This window comes from Solanum tuberosum, unplaced genomic scaffold, assembly GCF_000226075.1.
Source record: "Solanum tuberosum cultivar DM 1-3 516 R44 unplaced genomic scaffold, SolTub_3.0 scf00847, whole genome shotgun sequence".
NCBI lineage: Eukaryota > Viridiplantae > Streptophyta > Magnoliopsida > Solanales > Solanaceae > Solanum > Solanum tuberosum.
The window spans coordinates 1-13,784 of record NW_006239800.1 but is presented as its reverse complement, the minus strand read 5'-3'; the positions used below and the strand labels follow the sequence as shown (position 1 = coordinate 13,784).

At 28.9% G+C, this 13,784-nt stretch overlaps 1 protein-coding gene across 1 annotated transcript; it reads left to right on the top strand.

The window, feature by feature from the left end:
• Positions 1 to 10,367: 10,367 nt before the first annotated feature.
• Positions 10,368 to 12,888, top strand: LOC102600035 (pectin acetylesterase 8-like; the record flags this gene model as incomplete). The annotated part of the gene is made up of 13 exons (XM_006367664.1): positions 10,368 to 10,488; positions 10,720 to 10,802; positions 10,908 to 11,037; positions 11,149 to 11,228; positions 11,333 to 11,419; positions 11,506 to 11,630; positions 11,725 to 11,785; positions 11,895 to 11,948; positions 12,034 to 12,111; positions 12,225 to 12,330; positions 12,442 to 12,587; positions 12,737 to 12,762; positions 12,855 to 12,888. Coding segments are annotated over exons 1-13 (1,131 nt in total), but the record flags the coding sequence as incomplete, so codon positions are not given.
• Between the last annotated feature and the right edge of the window lie 896 nt (positions 12,889 to 13,784).

The following is a 13,784-nucleotide window of genomic DNA, read 5'->3' as shown; positions in this document are numbered from 1 at the left end:
CTTGAATTATTTTAGGATTTTAGAACTTTAGGTTGTGAACTTTAGAAATCTTGATTTATAGAATTTATGAACTAATTATTAGGTTGAACTTTAGAAATCTTGATAAAATGTAGTCTTCATTACCTATTTGTAATTTTGAAACGAATTTTGAAAGACTTTATAAGTCTTTATATTGTGATTTAGATATTTTTGAATGTTAATTTAAGTTTGTTGTTTTATATTTTGTGCAGCTTCTTTATAATGTTTTGTGTTTGATTGGGGCTGAATTGAATTGAATTGAGTTGAATTGCTTTTGCAGGTGGGCAGCAGAAACTACTGCCAAAGAAATTGCAGAAAAAGCGACGGACAGGGTTCTTAGTCCGTTGCTTTTTTTTTTTTTTTGTTTTAAAACCCAGAAAAGCGACGGATAGGGTCCTTTAGTTTGTCGCTTTTTTGAATTTTTCAAAAATTTATTTCCAAAAAGCGACGGACGGCGTCTCATTGTCCGTCACTTTTCAAGATTCTAAAAAAATAAAAATTAATTAAAGCGACGGACTTCGTCTCTTTTTTAAAATTAAAAAATATAAAAAATAAAAAGCCACGAACGGCGTTGCATTCTTCAAAAAAAGAACAAAAGTGACGGACTGCCTTTTGGAAAAGCTTTGAGCCAAAAAGCGACGAGATTGACTGCGTCGCTTTTCCGTCGCTTTTGGCCAAAAAAGCGATGCAATCCGTCGCTTTTTTCCGTCTCTTTTTGGCAGTTTTTTAGTAGTGACATTAAACGTAGATATGAGTATGCTAGTTGGAATGTTAAACATAACTTAATGTTGAAGTGAACTGAAGAACTTACCTGGCTCAACTCAACTCAACATAATTGAACTCATTTCAATATAAAGCAGTTTAAAACAAGTGCAATATAAAGAAAAGTTGTTTAAAACATGATGTCAACTCTCTGTGTATGCAAAGATACATATAACTCTTAAATGTATGTAAAAATACAATAAACTGTGTATATAATAATACAATTACTATGAAAATACAAATATTTCTGATGTATATAAAAACACAAAATACTGTTGTGGGAGTTTCTCTAACTAACAACCATCACTTAAGAGCAATAGTGATGATATAACGTTTTACCTCACGCGGCCAAGAACCGTCCTATACCTTGCCGGGGGTATAGAACCTGAACTACTAAGTGGATTCACTAGTCTATGCTAAAAAGCACTAAAGGAATAATTTAAAAAGTATGACCATTTTCTACCCATTATGGCTACATGGTTTATGGGAGCTGTGAGTTGTATAAACTCTCCCCTATATCGGTGCTCAATACAACTCCCAAAATATGATACTAGCTCTTATGTTTAAAAACATACTTCTTTCTGTGATTTGAGATAATTGCTCAAAAACTTAGCTCAAAGGCTATCTTGGAAATCAAAGTTTCCTCTCTTGTTTAATTGTGAAAACACTTACTCTTTTCTGAAAACTAGCTCAAAGGCTCATAGTCCCCATATACTTTGAAGAAATGAACTTCAACTTTACTCTTTACTCAACTCAAAACTCAAGTCTTAAAACAAAGTTAAATCATTTGTAAAAGACTTTTGGAAGACTCTATGAACTTCTCTTGACTTGGCTCTTAACTTCTCTTGACTTGACTTTTAACTGATCCTTGAATTGAATTATGGATTCAAGGATTGAGATTTGTGATAGGAAAGATTTCATGATGTTTAGGAGTGTTTTTAGATAGTTAAACACAAGAAAAGATCAAGAAATCATTGTATGAAAGCTGGTCCGTGACGCGGAGGTATATTTAAGTTTTGGTCGCGAAAATTTGAGGCAGAACAATCCGTGACCGCTCCGCGATGCGAGGGAGGATTTTCCAAATCTGAGGAACAGGTCCGCAACCCGAATTTGCCCGACTTGTTCCTTTTTCGTTTTTCAGCCCCAATTCGCCTAAATTCGATTCTTTTTCTCCAATTCTCTTTAGATTCCGATACCCAACATATGTACACAAGAATCTAATCAAACACAACTCTAAAATCGACCTTAATCTCTCAAGAACTCCTCAATCTCATCCCAAATTCAAGAACGAAAGTAAATTCAAGAACACACATCAAGAACATTCAAACTTTCAACTTTTAGGACGAATTCATGCTGAATTAAACATGTTTGGCGCGTGGGTGAACGAACTCAATGTTGTGCATGTGAACTCATATACCTCGTATGGATCACCCCAAGCGATTCTTGAAGAACTTGACGATTCTTGCTCCTTCTCCTCCTTTCTCTTTTCTAAAACCCTAACTCAATATCGTAAAAAGCGTAAACTGACCAAGTTCAGTTTAGACCCCTAAGTAATTACCGAAAACGAATTAAAATAAAAGGGTAAGGAAAAGACCAAACTACCTTTCTAAAATTCACACTGGACATTTCTTATTTGAACAACCCAACTTCGAATGGGCATATCTCGCTCATACGAATTCGGAATCGCCCAAATTCGGCGGCGTTGGAAAGATTATTCCAAGATATTTCCTACGATATCTGAAAACACACCTAACTCATCTTGAGCTAGAAGTTATGGTCGTTTGAAGTTGACCAAAAACTCAACTTTAACACACTTGACAATTTCCAGATTTTCTTTATACCTTCCAAAAATGACTATTTCCTCTTTTTAAATTCCTTTTTAGTTCTTTCTAGTTACGGGGTGTTACAATTTATTATAATAGATTTGAAAATTACAAAATAAATGGAGTTACATTTTAGTGTAAGTTTTATTTTAAAGAAAAAAAAATTTATTAAAAAAAATACATGTTTCTTGTAATTAAAATTTTAATAAATAAGCCAGTATTTCTTAATTATAATTTATTACTATTAGATGCTTAACCTTTTTTGCTAGTTCAAAAAATATTTAAATAATATTCTTATCATTATATTATATTATAAAGTAACCTTAACTACCCAAACACTCACCTGCACGTCCCACCAAATTCCTCAATTTATCCTTGCAAATTCCCTCATTCATGCGCACACACACGACCTGCACAAACATTTTCTCCTCAACCCCACTTAGTCTTACTCACACACGTACACACCCTCCACTCAACTCCTTATAACACCTCACATTAGTTTATTTTTTGGGGGGACAGACAGAAAAACACACGTTTAGCAATACAACACCAAAACCCTCAGACTATATACAACACTACTACATACGTATACAGAAAGAAAAGTAAAAAGAAAAATAAAAGTGGAGTTCAGGTTTCCGAGTTCGTGATTTCTGATTATAATCTTTTCTTTGTGAATTAATTTTCACAAGAGGTAATACTTAATCCTTTTTTGTATAGTTTAGTGTCATGATTATACAAGCATTGGTTGCAATATATTGAAGTTGTCAAATTTCATATGCATTTAAACCATTAATATTCATTGATGTTAGAATATCAAGTATATTCAAATCTTTCATATCAACTTTATGTTTTGATCTTTTATATCATTAGACTTAGTGCAAAATTGTTATAACAAACCTTAGTTTATTTTATGTTTAAACATAGTTTATTTTATGTTTAAGTAAAACTATGGTCTACGTCTATTCTTATTTTTATATTTTAACTCTCTTATGATGATACATGTATTTATGGTTTAACAAACTGAAATGATGAGAATAATTGATGAGATATATTTATTATGTAAAATATTGATTTTAATTAGTAGGTGTTTCTTTTCATTTTAATGACTCAAATAAAGAAAAATAAAAAAATAAAGAAAAATAAAAGATTTTAGGTGCCCATAATTCCTGACATGTTTATACTAATACAACATGTGCAAAACTTATGTAGGAAAATGTATATTTTTAATTGTCTATTTTTCATTTTGTGTTTCTTATTAATATTGTATTCACTCTTATTTTTCAGAAAAACATAAAATAAAAATAAAACATATAAAAGTTTACAATTTTCTCTGCATTTCGTTTGAGTGGTGATTATTTTTAGGGTATTAAATTGACGATTTTATATTGATCTATATAAATATTCGGTTATTGAATTATACCTTTAGTGGGTCACAACGATTTACTTTGAACAAAAAATAATTTAAAGTTCTTCGCCTTTATAAAAAGAATTCAGATTTTAAGTAATTTTTTATAATTAATTAAATTGAATTGCTAGGAACATGATAGAACAATAATAATAATAATAATAATAATAATAATGTTTTACTATTTGAAGAGCATTACACAAATTTTAGACATGACATATAAATAAATAAATAAATCGTGGCAAAATTGAAAAGCGCATAAAACATGAAAAATTTAAGCAGTTTATAATAAATCAAAGAATATGGATAATAAGCATTTTTATAAAAGTTCATAAATATAATATATCCAAAATTTAATTTAAGTCATATAAAAGTCAATAAAGCGACCGTGCACTTCCTTTTGAATGAGAGTTCAAATAAGGTGACTTGGAACACAAAAACTCAATTTTAAGTGACGACTCTGAAATAAAATAATCCATTTTCGAAAAGTCACTTTAATTTAAAAAACTCTATTTTCAAAACATCATTTGAAAAGAAAAAAAAGGGGTTTTTGGCCAAAAAAAAAAAGGATATTTATCAATCAAGCTCAGACAATTTGAGAAAGTCTATTGATAAAATTATATTTTTCCCCCCTATAGAATACAATTAAATATGGTTTTTGGCTGAGCACTGTGCATTCCTTCTAAAGATGTTTTTACCCTTCTTTCTTTTCTTGAATTTTTTACCCTTCTTGCTGTCCCTTTTTTCGCAATACTTATTGAATATTGAATATAAAGAACAAAATTTATTTCATCTTTGTTGTAGTTCTTAATCATCTCATGATATTGGATGTGACCATCTACGATAAAAAGATCTAATGCTTGGAAAATAAGCTTAAATAGTTAGAAGAATACATTCTTACATTATTATTGTGATTTTCACGTAATTATTAAATATATTGTGTACCATAAAAAATTATGTGTTTGTAGCTTTTTATTAGATTTTAAAATATTTTAAATTGTTAATTATTGTAATTTGTAATATTTTTTCGTATTTTTTAAACACATTTTAAAATATTTTAAATTGTTAATTATTGTAATTTGTAATATTTTTTCGTATTTTTTAAACACACAATATAATATTTTAAATTGTTAATTATTGTAATTTTAATACTTTTAGCATTATTTTTTTAATACATAACGGATTAACAAAGAAAGCAAAATAAATAAATTTCCTCCTCTGGCTTGAAAGCACATAGCTCAAGCAGACATGTCATCCAAAAAATTGTTTCCTAGCCTCTTATATAAGAGAGAATATAGGACTAGATATTATATTTTTCGATCTTTTTTTTTTAACTTAATCACGCATTTGAAGCTTTTAAAAACCCAAAATTTTCTATTTAATAGTATAAATCATCATACATAGTTTTAAAAAAAATACTCATCTAAAGCATATCACATGTTGTCAAAGTTAATTCTTCACTAGGCAATAAATGAATACCTAAAGAGTACGTACATATCACAATTCACATGTCATGTAAAGTCAATTTATGAGTTCTAATCATCTATTAATGGAAGGGTCATAATTATTACTCAAGAAATAAAATCTTGAACGATGATACAAAGTAGCTGATGTGTCATCTTGCATGAGTTTCTTTTTAAAGATATTTTTTTTATATATAGAAATAAGATATTTGCATAAGGTGGTCATGTTGGGATATATAATTTAAATAGTTCCATATAACATGGGATAATTTAGTCTTTCATGGCTATGTCTCTTGAACACCCCAATTCATTATTAGACTACATGTGCATATCGATAGCATATATAGTTATTATATTACATTTCATTCATTCTCATTTGACTTGATGGATTGCATTATCCGTCTTTATATATTTAATTTATGGTGACCTTATTTGTTAATACATGAGTAATTTTGCCTTTTTTATGCTAATTGATTATTGTAAATGGTATACCTGTCGAATCTCTTCACTATTTTGATGATGTTATAATTACTAGGACACATTATTTTTGTATGTTTATACACTTGTTTCACTCTTTTTTGGTGCAGGTTCTCACCTGTATGCGCTAGTGGAGTTTGAAATCCGGGCTGGTTGTTTGGCTAATTTGCAATATTAGACTTCTCTTTATCATTTTTTAGGTCTTCATTATTCTAGATAGTTGTATGGAGTATATTTCAAATTTGTATAGTGTTAGAGGCTTTTGTATTTGCGAATTGCGACCCCAAGTTATGGGAATATAGTTCCTTTATTTCCACGCTTTTATGGTTATCAAACTTTATTTATGACTTTCATGTCTTTTACACGTTTAAATTTCACTTAATTGTTAATAATAGATTAAAAGAGAATTAGGTTCACTTACTAGTTTAGGTATGGAAAAACTACAAGAATATACTATTTAAGACCTTAATTTACCTAATATTATTTTAGTCTTTTTATTTACAACATTAACAATTTAATTACAAATATGACATTTTATTATAAATTAAAAATCTACACGATTTTATGTCCTATTTTATTGGTTAGTGGACTAAATTTTTGGGAGTCATATTTTATCTTTTATTTTAATTAATTTTTAGAATCTCAATCACAATTATATTTGGATACATTTTTTTTAATAAATATCTTACTTTCTCTTTCCTGTTAACCTTACACAGAAGAAATACCATTGATGCACTCTTTTTTTCCTTGGTAAACGCATTGCTGCACACTTTTTTTCCATCTTTTTCAAAAAAGTTTTGAAACTCCTTGAAAATATTTCTCTTTATTTCCTTTCAATCATCTCTTACAACACAATTTTTTCTTACTTCTTGAATTAATCGATTATGAGTAAGAAAGTTGCTTTTAGTAATGCTCCCGGAAAGAGTCCTCGTTTGATGAAGGCTTAAATCGATGTCAATAGCCCGATTGTTTGTTCAAAATCAAAAATTACAACTGTTAATTTGAAGAAGATTCGCATTATCATAGTGAATATGATTTGTATCATGTGGTCCATAAATTATCGGAAAACAAATTAAACACATTTTTTTTGTGTACACTTTGATGGCCAATTTGGTACAATTATTGATGATATGTTATTTTAAATAGTGATATGTATTAAGGAATATATTTTGGTAGCTGATCCGGTATAATAATTGGTGATTTGTTGATTATTAACCGTAATATAATTTTGTGTATATATTTTGATGGATGGTATAGTTAAAATATTGGTAATTTGTTGGTTATTAACCGTAATATGTTTTAGTGTATATATTTTGATGGATGGGTATAGTTAAATTATTGGTAATTTGTTGATTTCAATTTGATGGATGGTGGTCGATTTGGTATAATTATTGATGATATGTTATTTTAAATAGTGATATGTATTAAGGAATGTACTTTGGTAGCTGATGTGGTACAATAATTGATGATTTAACCGTAATATGTTTTAGTGTATATATTTTGATGGATGGTATAGTTAAAATATTGATAATTTGTTGATTTCAATTTGATGGATGGTGTGACTAATTTTTTTGGCGATATATCGATTTAGAACAATAAAAGAAATTGATTTATAATTGATGGTAAGGTTGATTTTAGTTATGTGTTTCAACCCTACAATACATAACACCATAATCTAATCAAGTATATACCAACTTTTTAGAATCATCAAATTAATTTACATGGTGTACAATGTGGTGTAACCTTTGTGTCAAGTTCAAATTTTTAATAACTATAACAACTAAAAATAATTGGTGGATTTGTTGGTTAAAAAATAATGGTAATTTGTTGATTTAAAGTTGCAATATGTTATAGTAAATATACTTTGATGTATGGTATGACTAATTTTTTGGTGATATGTTGGTTTAGAATTATAAAAGATATTGATTTATAATTGATGGTAAAGTTGATTTTAGTTATGTTACAAGTTACAACCCTATAATACGTAATACCATAATCTAATCAAGTATGTACCAATTTTTTAGTATCATTAAATTAATTTACATGGTGTACAATATGATTTAACTTTGGTGTCAAGTTCAAATAAATCTAGTTCAATTTTACCATAATGAATGAATTATATCAAATTATAACCAAATAAATTAAACTAAATAAATCCATACAGTGATGATAAATTTATTATTGGTTATATGTTCCAACTACATTGGTGTAAAAAAGGATTTAAACAAAAAATTGAAGGGCGAGAACTAAAGAAAAACAAAGAAATTTTTCAGAAAATAAAATGAGGTAAAAAGAAAAAAAAGGGAGAAAGAGACGAGTGAAGAGAGAGTTTAGAAAAAAAAGGGTGGAGAGAAAAAGAGAATCAGTTTGCTTAGTATTTTAAGAAGAAGGTTAAAAAAGTGGAGAAAAATAAGGAAATAAAAATATTGAGGGATTAATCATTGAGAGATTTGTGGAAGAGAAATCAAAATAAGAGAAAAATAAGGAATGAAATCTTATTTAATATAGGAATGTGTATTGTTGTATTATTTATACCGATTTATTTATTTATTTATTTATTATTTATTTTGTTTTTGTAAAAAAACTATTGCTATGTAGGTGAAAAGTTAAATTATTGCTATATAAGGTATTAAATGTCCTTACGATTTGTAGATTCTGAATCGTGACATGATATAGTAATTAACTTGATATGACATATTTAAACTATGTTTATAATATAAAACTTATCTCTAGCTACACGTACGTATCTGTTACAATTAAATTTAATTTTTACAGCCAAATAAATGTTGAAGATAAAAGAAGTAAAGATAGTTAATTTTCGCTGCAATTACAAAAAGAATATCATGGTAATTTTCATTTTAAAAAGTAGCATATGTTATGTTCAGATAATTCTTCAATCTCAATAAGCAAATGCCTAAATAGATATTGAATTGTGCAGTTTAGATCATACATCACATGTTATGTAGCATATCCCTATCGCCTTCTAATGGAAGGAAATAATCAATGATGTGAAATTTTTTAATGACAATATGGAGAGGTTGAAATTCCATTTTTCCTTTAAAAGTACAAGTAGATATTTTTTGTGGTTGTATACTATGAGTTTCTTCTAAAATTATTATTTTTATGATAAAAAAAAAAGTTATTTGTGTATTAATACCGCATAGAGTGGTCCTTATAAAGGGATAAGCAATTCATAATGTCATTGCCAAAAAACATCAATATCTAATGTAGTAGCATACATAGGATGACCCTTTTTTGAAGAATTGCGATGGGATATGCATGTACTAAACGATTTAACAATAAGGAATTGTTACCCTTTTTTTTTTTACAACAAAGTAACCCACAATTGCTATCATTGAGTGTTACGCGTAAACATCGCTTCTTCGATCGATGAAGTAAACCCTTCTCGCATGCAAGAGTTTGAACTTGAGAGTTCTATTATGAAAGTCCCAAGCTAAACCATATAAGCTACCCCAAAATAAAGTAAACATACATTATATAAAATTTAATAAAGCATCATGTTTATGTATTTTGCCTTGATATAATTTTATACATACATTATCAAAATTTGTACTTTATTAAATTTTATACAATGTATGTTTACTTTATTTTAATCATAATATACATAGTCTATAAACAAAAATTCCCTTCTTTTTTTTTCCAGAAACTTAACTTATACATAAATTATATAGTTATATACATATTTCATACCATATTTAAACATGAAATCGTAAGCAACATTCGAAGGATGGTTTGCATATGCTGTAGGGGGGAAACCCATAACTATGTTTGGTAAACAGAAAACTCTGCTATGTTTGATAATTATGGATCTTATTTTAGTGTATATATATATATAAGAATTTTCTCAGTAAATTAATCGATAACTCGACGTTGTAGGTATTATTATTACTAGTATATATTATGTGAAACTAGATATTACATTTTTCATCATTCTTTTTAAATTAATCACACATTGAAGCTTATATTCAGTATATATAATATAAATCATCAATCATCATACATAACTTTTTTTGAAATTTCATCTAAAGCATATCACATGCAGAGGTAATTCTTCTTTTCACAATAAATGAATGCCTAAAGAGGATATATCACATGTCATGCAAAGTCAGTATGAGTCATAATCAACTGTTAATTGAATATCTGTCACCTTTCACCATTATCAGCACACCTCGATTAACACCTCAAATTTACTACTGTTCTTTTTGGATGTATCACACCTTTTTAAGCATAATAAACAAATAATTAAGCAGTGAATTTAAGTGAAGGAAATTTGGTTATAAATAAAGGTGAATTCATTCCAGCTCATTCACCTCTACTTCTATACTCATAATATAAGCATTATCCATTTTTCCCTCTAAAACCTCCTTTAAGAAGAACAACATGTCATTCAAGAGGATCATGACATTAACATTTCTCTTGGCCTTGCTAGCAATATTGTGTAGTACAAGTGTTCTAGGCGCCGAAGATGATCTATACATCAATATCACTATACTCCAAAGCGCAACTGCCCAAGGCGCAGGTGATGGTTAGCTAGCTATACATAAATATATTCATAATTCCTCAAAGAAATTCGCATTCACTTGTTTTGTTTATGAGTTGGTCAAGGGACATAACTGTGTATGTTGAAGATTGGTCAGTTGAAGACCTTTAGTCATAAAATGATGCAATGTATACATATATAAGTCAAATGTTGCTTGAAAGTATCTTTGAAAACTCTTAACGAAATTTCTGACTTTGTCATTGTCAACAGTATGCCTAGATGGAAGTCCACCAGCATATCATCTGGATAGAGGACATGGTAGTGGAGTTAGCAGCTGGATTATCTACTTGGATGTTCGTTACTAAATTAATATTCTTCTTAGATTTAATTTTCATAAATTTAACATAACAAATTAAGTCACCAAATTTAACTTGGGAAAAATTATTTCATATTTATAGGGAGGTGGCTGGTGCGACAGTATCCCAGATTGCCTTGATCGTTCAACTAAGGCCTTAGGTTCTACCAAGCAGATGAAACAACAAGGTTTTTTCGCTGCATTACTTCATAATAGTTCCAAACAAAATCCACGTGATTTCATTTCATACGTACTATATATTATCTTGCTATACGTTCTTTTTTCTTAACTTTTTAACTCACTTGAGATCTATCTTCTAACTGAAACAATGTTGGAATTGGTAGAGTTTTACAATTGGAATAGAGTGAGGGTGAAGTATTGTGACGGTTCATCTTTCACTGGTGATGTTGAACAAGTTGACCCCGTAAGAATTATTACTAGTAAATACGGAGTACATATGTTTCTCATATATATTGATAATTAATACTATGATCACTTGTGATTAATTTGGTCAAAAATCTACATTAGGAGAACAAGCTGTTTTTTAGAGGGGCAAGAATATTTAAGGCTATTATGAAAGATCTATGGAGCAAAGGAATGAATAATGCTGAAAATGTAAGAATTCACTCTTTCATATTCATAAATACACATACACTACCTTATAATTCTACTGGGCAAAATCCTGAATAATGTAATGCCAGGCAATTCTATGTGGAACTTCAGCAGGAGGGTTGGCAACAATTTTGAACTGTGACAATTTCAAATCCCTCCTGCCAGAGAATGTCAAAGTAAAGTGTGTTGCAGATGCGGGCTTCTTCATCAATGGGTCAGCTCTTTTTTTTGCGTAATTATATACCTTCTGTTAACTAACTTAATTATTAGTGTAAAATTCATCTTGCCATGTTTCATGATTTATGCAGGAAGACAATCTCTGGTACTTCAGATATTCAAGAGATGTATCGAAAAATTGTTAACCTACATGTGAGTCTCATAGATCTTTTTTTTTTTTTGTTTAGTAATTTGTATATGCAAGTGCTTTGCTATAATATCTTTTTTTCCCTCTAAATCTCTCTCTCTCTCTCGTTCTCAGGGATCAGCTAAGAATTTGCCGTCAGCTTGTACTTCTGTGATGGAACCAAGTCTAGTAAGAGTTTAAGCTTTTGGATACACAAATAATTTCTTTAATTATATGTTATAACACTAGTTTTCCTCAATGATATATGATGCAGTGTTTTTTTCCTGAGAATGTTGTTCCATACATTCAGACTCCACTCTTCATAATCAATTCAATCTATGATACATGGCAGGTCGGAAGACAAATGCTAATTTCTCTTTGGTTTTTTTTATAATTCTGTTCCTTTCTTTCTATAGCTTCTATAAATTGAAAGAAATCATTTTGTATCCAACACTCTAATTTCAGATTAAAAACATTTTGATTCCTGAAAAACTCGATCCTCAACATACCTGGAAGGATTGCAAGAGTAACATAAGTGGCTGCACATTTAGCCAGCGTATAATTATTCAAGGTAATTAGCATTTTCTCCCGTGATAAACTAATTAATGAATACCTTTCAATTACACATGTATAATGACTCTTCTTCTCCTAATTTAATTCTTGTAATTTTTTTTAAACATAGCATTTGGTGTGGAGTTTTTGAAGAAATTCGAGGGACTACCCCCTTGTTTTACGAGAGGTTACTTCCTCACATCTTGCTATTCTCATGGTGGAATTCTTTCACTAACATATTGGTTTAGTGCTAGCTCTCCAAGGTTACTTAATAAGGTAATGTTTCATTTGCATTATCCATATAAAGTTTGAACATACACTTTCTTAATCTGTTTTTGAATTTTATCATGTGCTTATCGTTCTTAGTTTTGATGATCTGATCATAACAAATTTTAAATTCTTGTAACATTTATCTATATATGCAGACAATCAATGAAGCTGTTGCGGATTGGTACTTTGAGAGAGCAGGTTTTCAATATATAGACATGGACCCTTGTGCTAGAGATTGCAAGCTATAAGTTAGTAAAACTTTTTAACGAATAGGCTTGCAGATGTTGTACCTGCTGCTTATTTCGGGGTACGTAGATGTTCGAGTAGCTAACTATTGGTATAAAGAAAGTTTTGATGTTTTACACGTAAGTTCTATTAGATTTTTAGTAGAAGTTTACAATTGTTCAGTTTAGGCCAACTTTAATTTTAATGTATTTCAATCGAAGAATATGATCTATACAAAGATTTGTTGTTGCTTGTATTGCTATGTCTGATATGATTAGAGATAATAACTGAATCCAACTCAAAATATAACACAATTAACTGTCAAACAAACTTTAACCACCGTTTCAAAATTAATTGAACTCAAATTACTTTCTAAAAACAAAAATATCATTTGAACGATCATATTCTTCGATTAAAACGTTAAAGTCCTTCATTACCACTTCACATATATGTACAACTAGTTAACATGTTCGCGCTTCGCGCGATCATAACAAATATTTTTAAGACAATTTCTTTTATAAATTAGCACATACTAAAAAAGAAGAAATATGATCAATACTTTGGTAAAAGCTTTAAAACATTTATGATAATTGTTTCAATTTATAAGATACTATTTTCGTATTATTTTGTTAGGGTGAAAAGAATATGTTTAATATTTTGAAAAAAAAAATGCTCACTTAATTTTCTGCTTGGATCATCAAATGAAAAGTAAATAATCTTTCCTCCTCGTTTTTTTAAAAGTAGGAATGCTTATTTTATATAAGGAACTACTGAACTTAGACCCTTTTAGATATAATTCTTCAATATGATTTATTTAACAAAAAATATACTTGTTAGGTGCGTAATCTTTCATAAAATTCTTTATTTAAAAAAAAAATTGTGCAAGTTAAAATATGAAAAATAACAAAAAGCATGTTAATAATAATACAAAGGAAAGAACGACTAACTATTTTCTAATAAAATAAAATATAAATATAA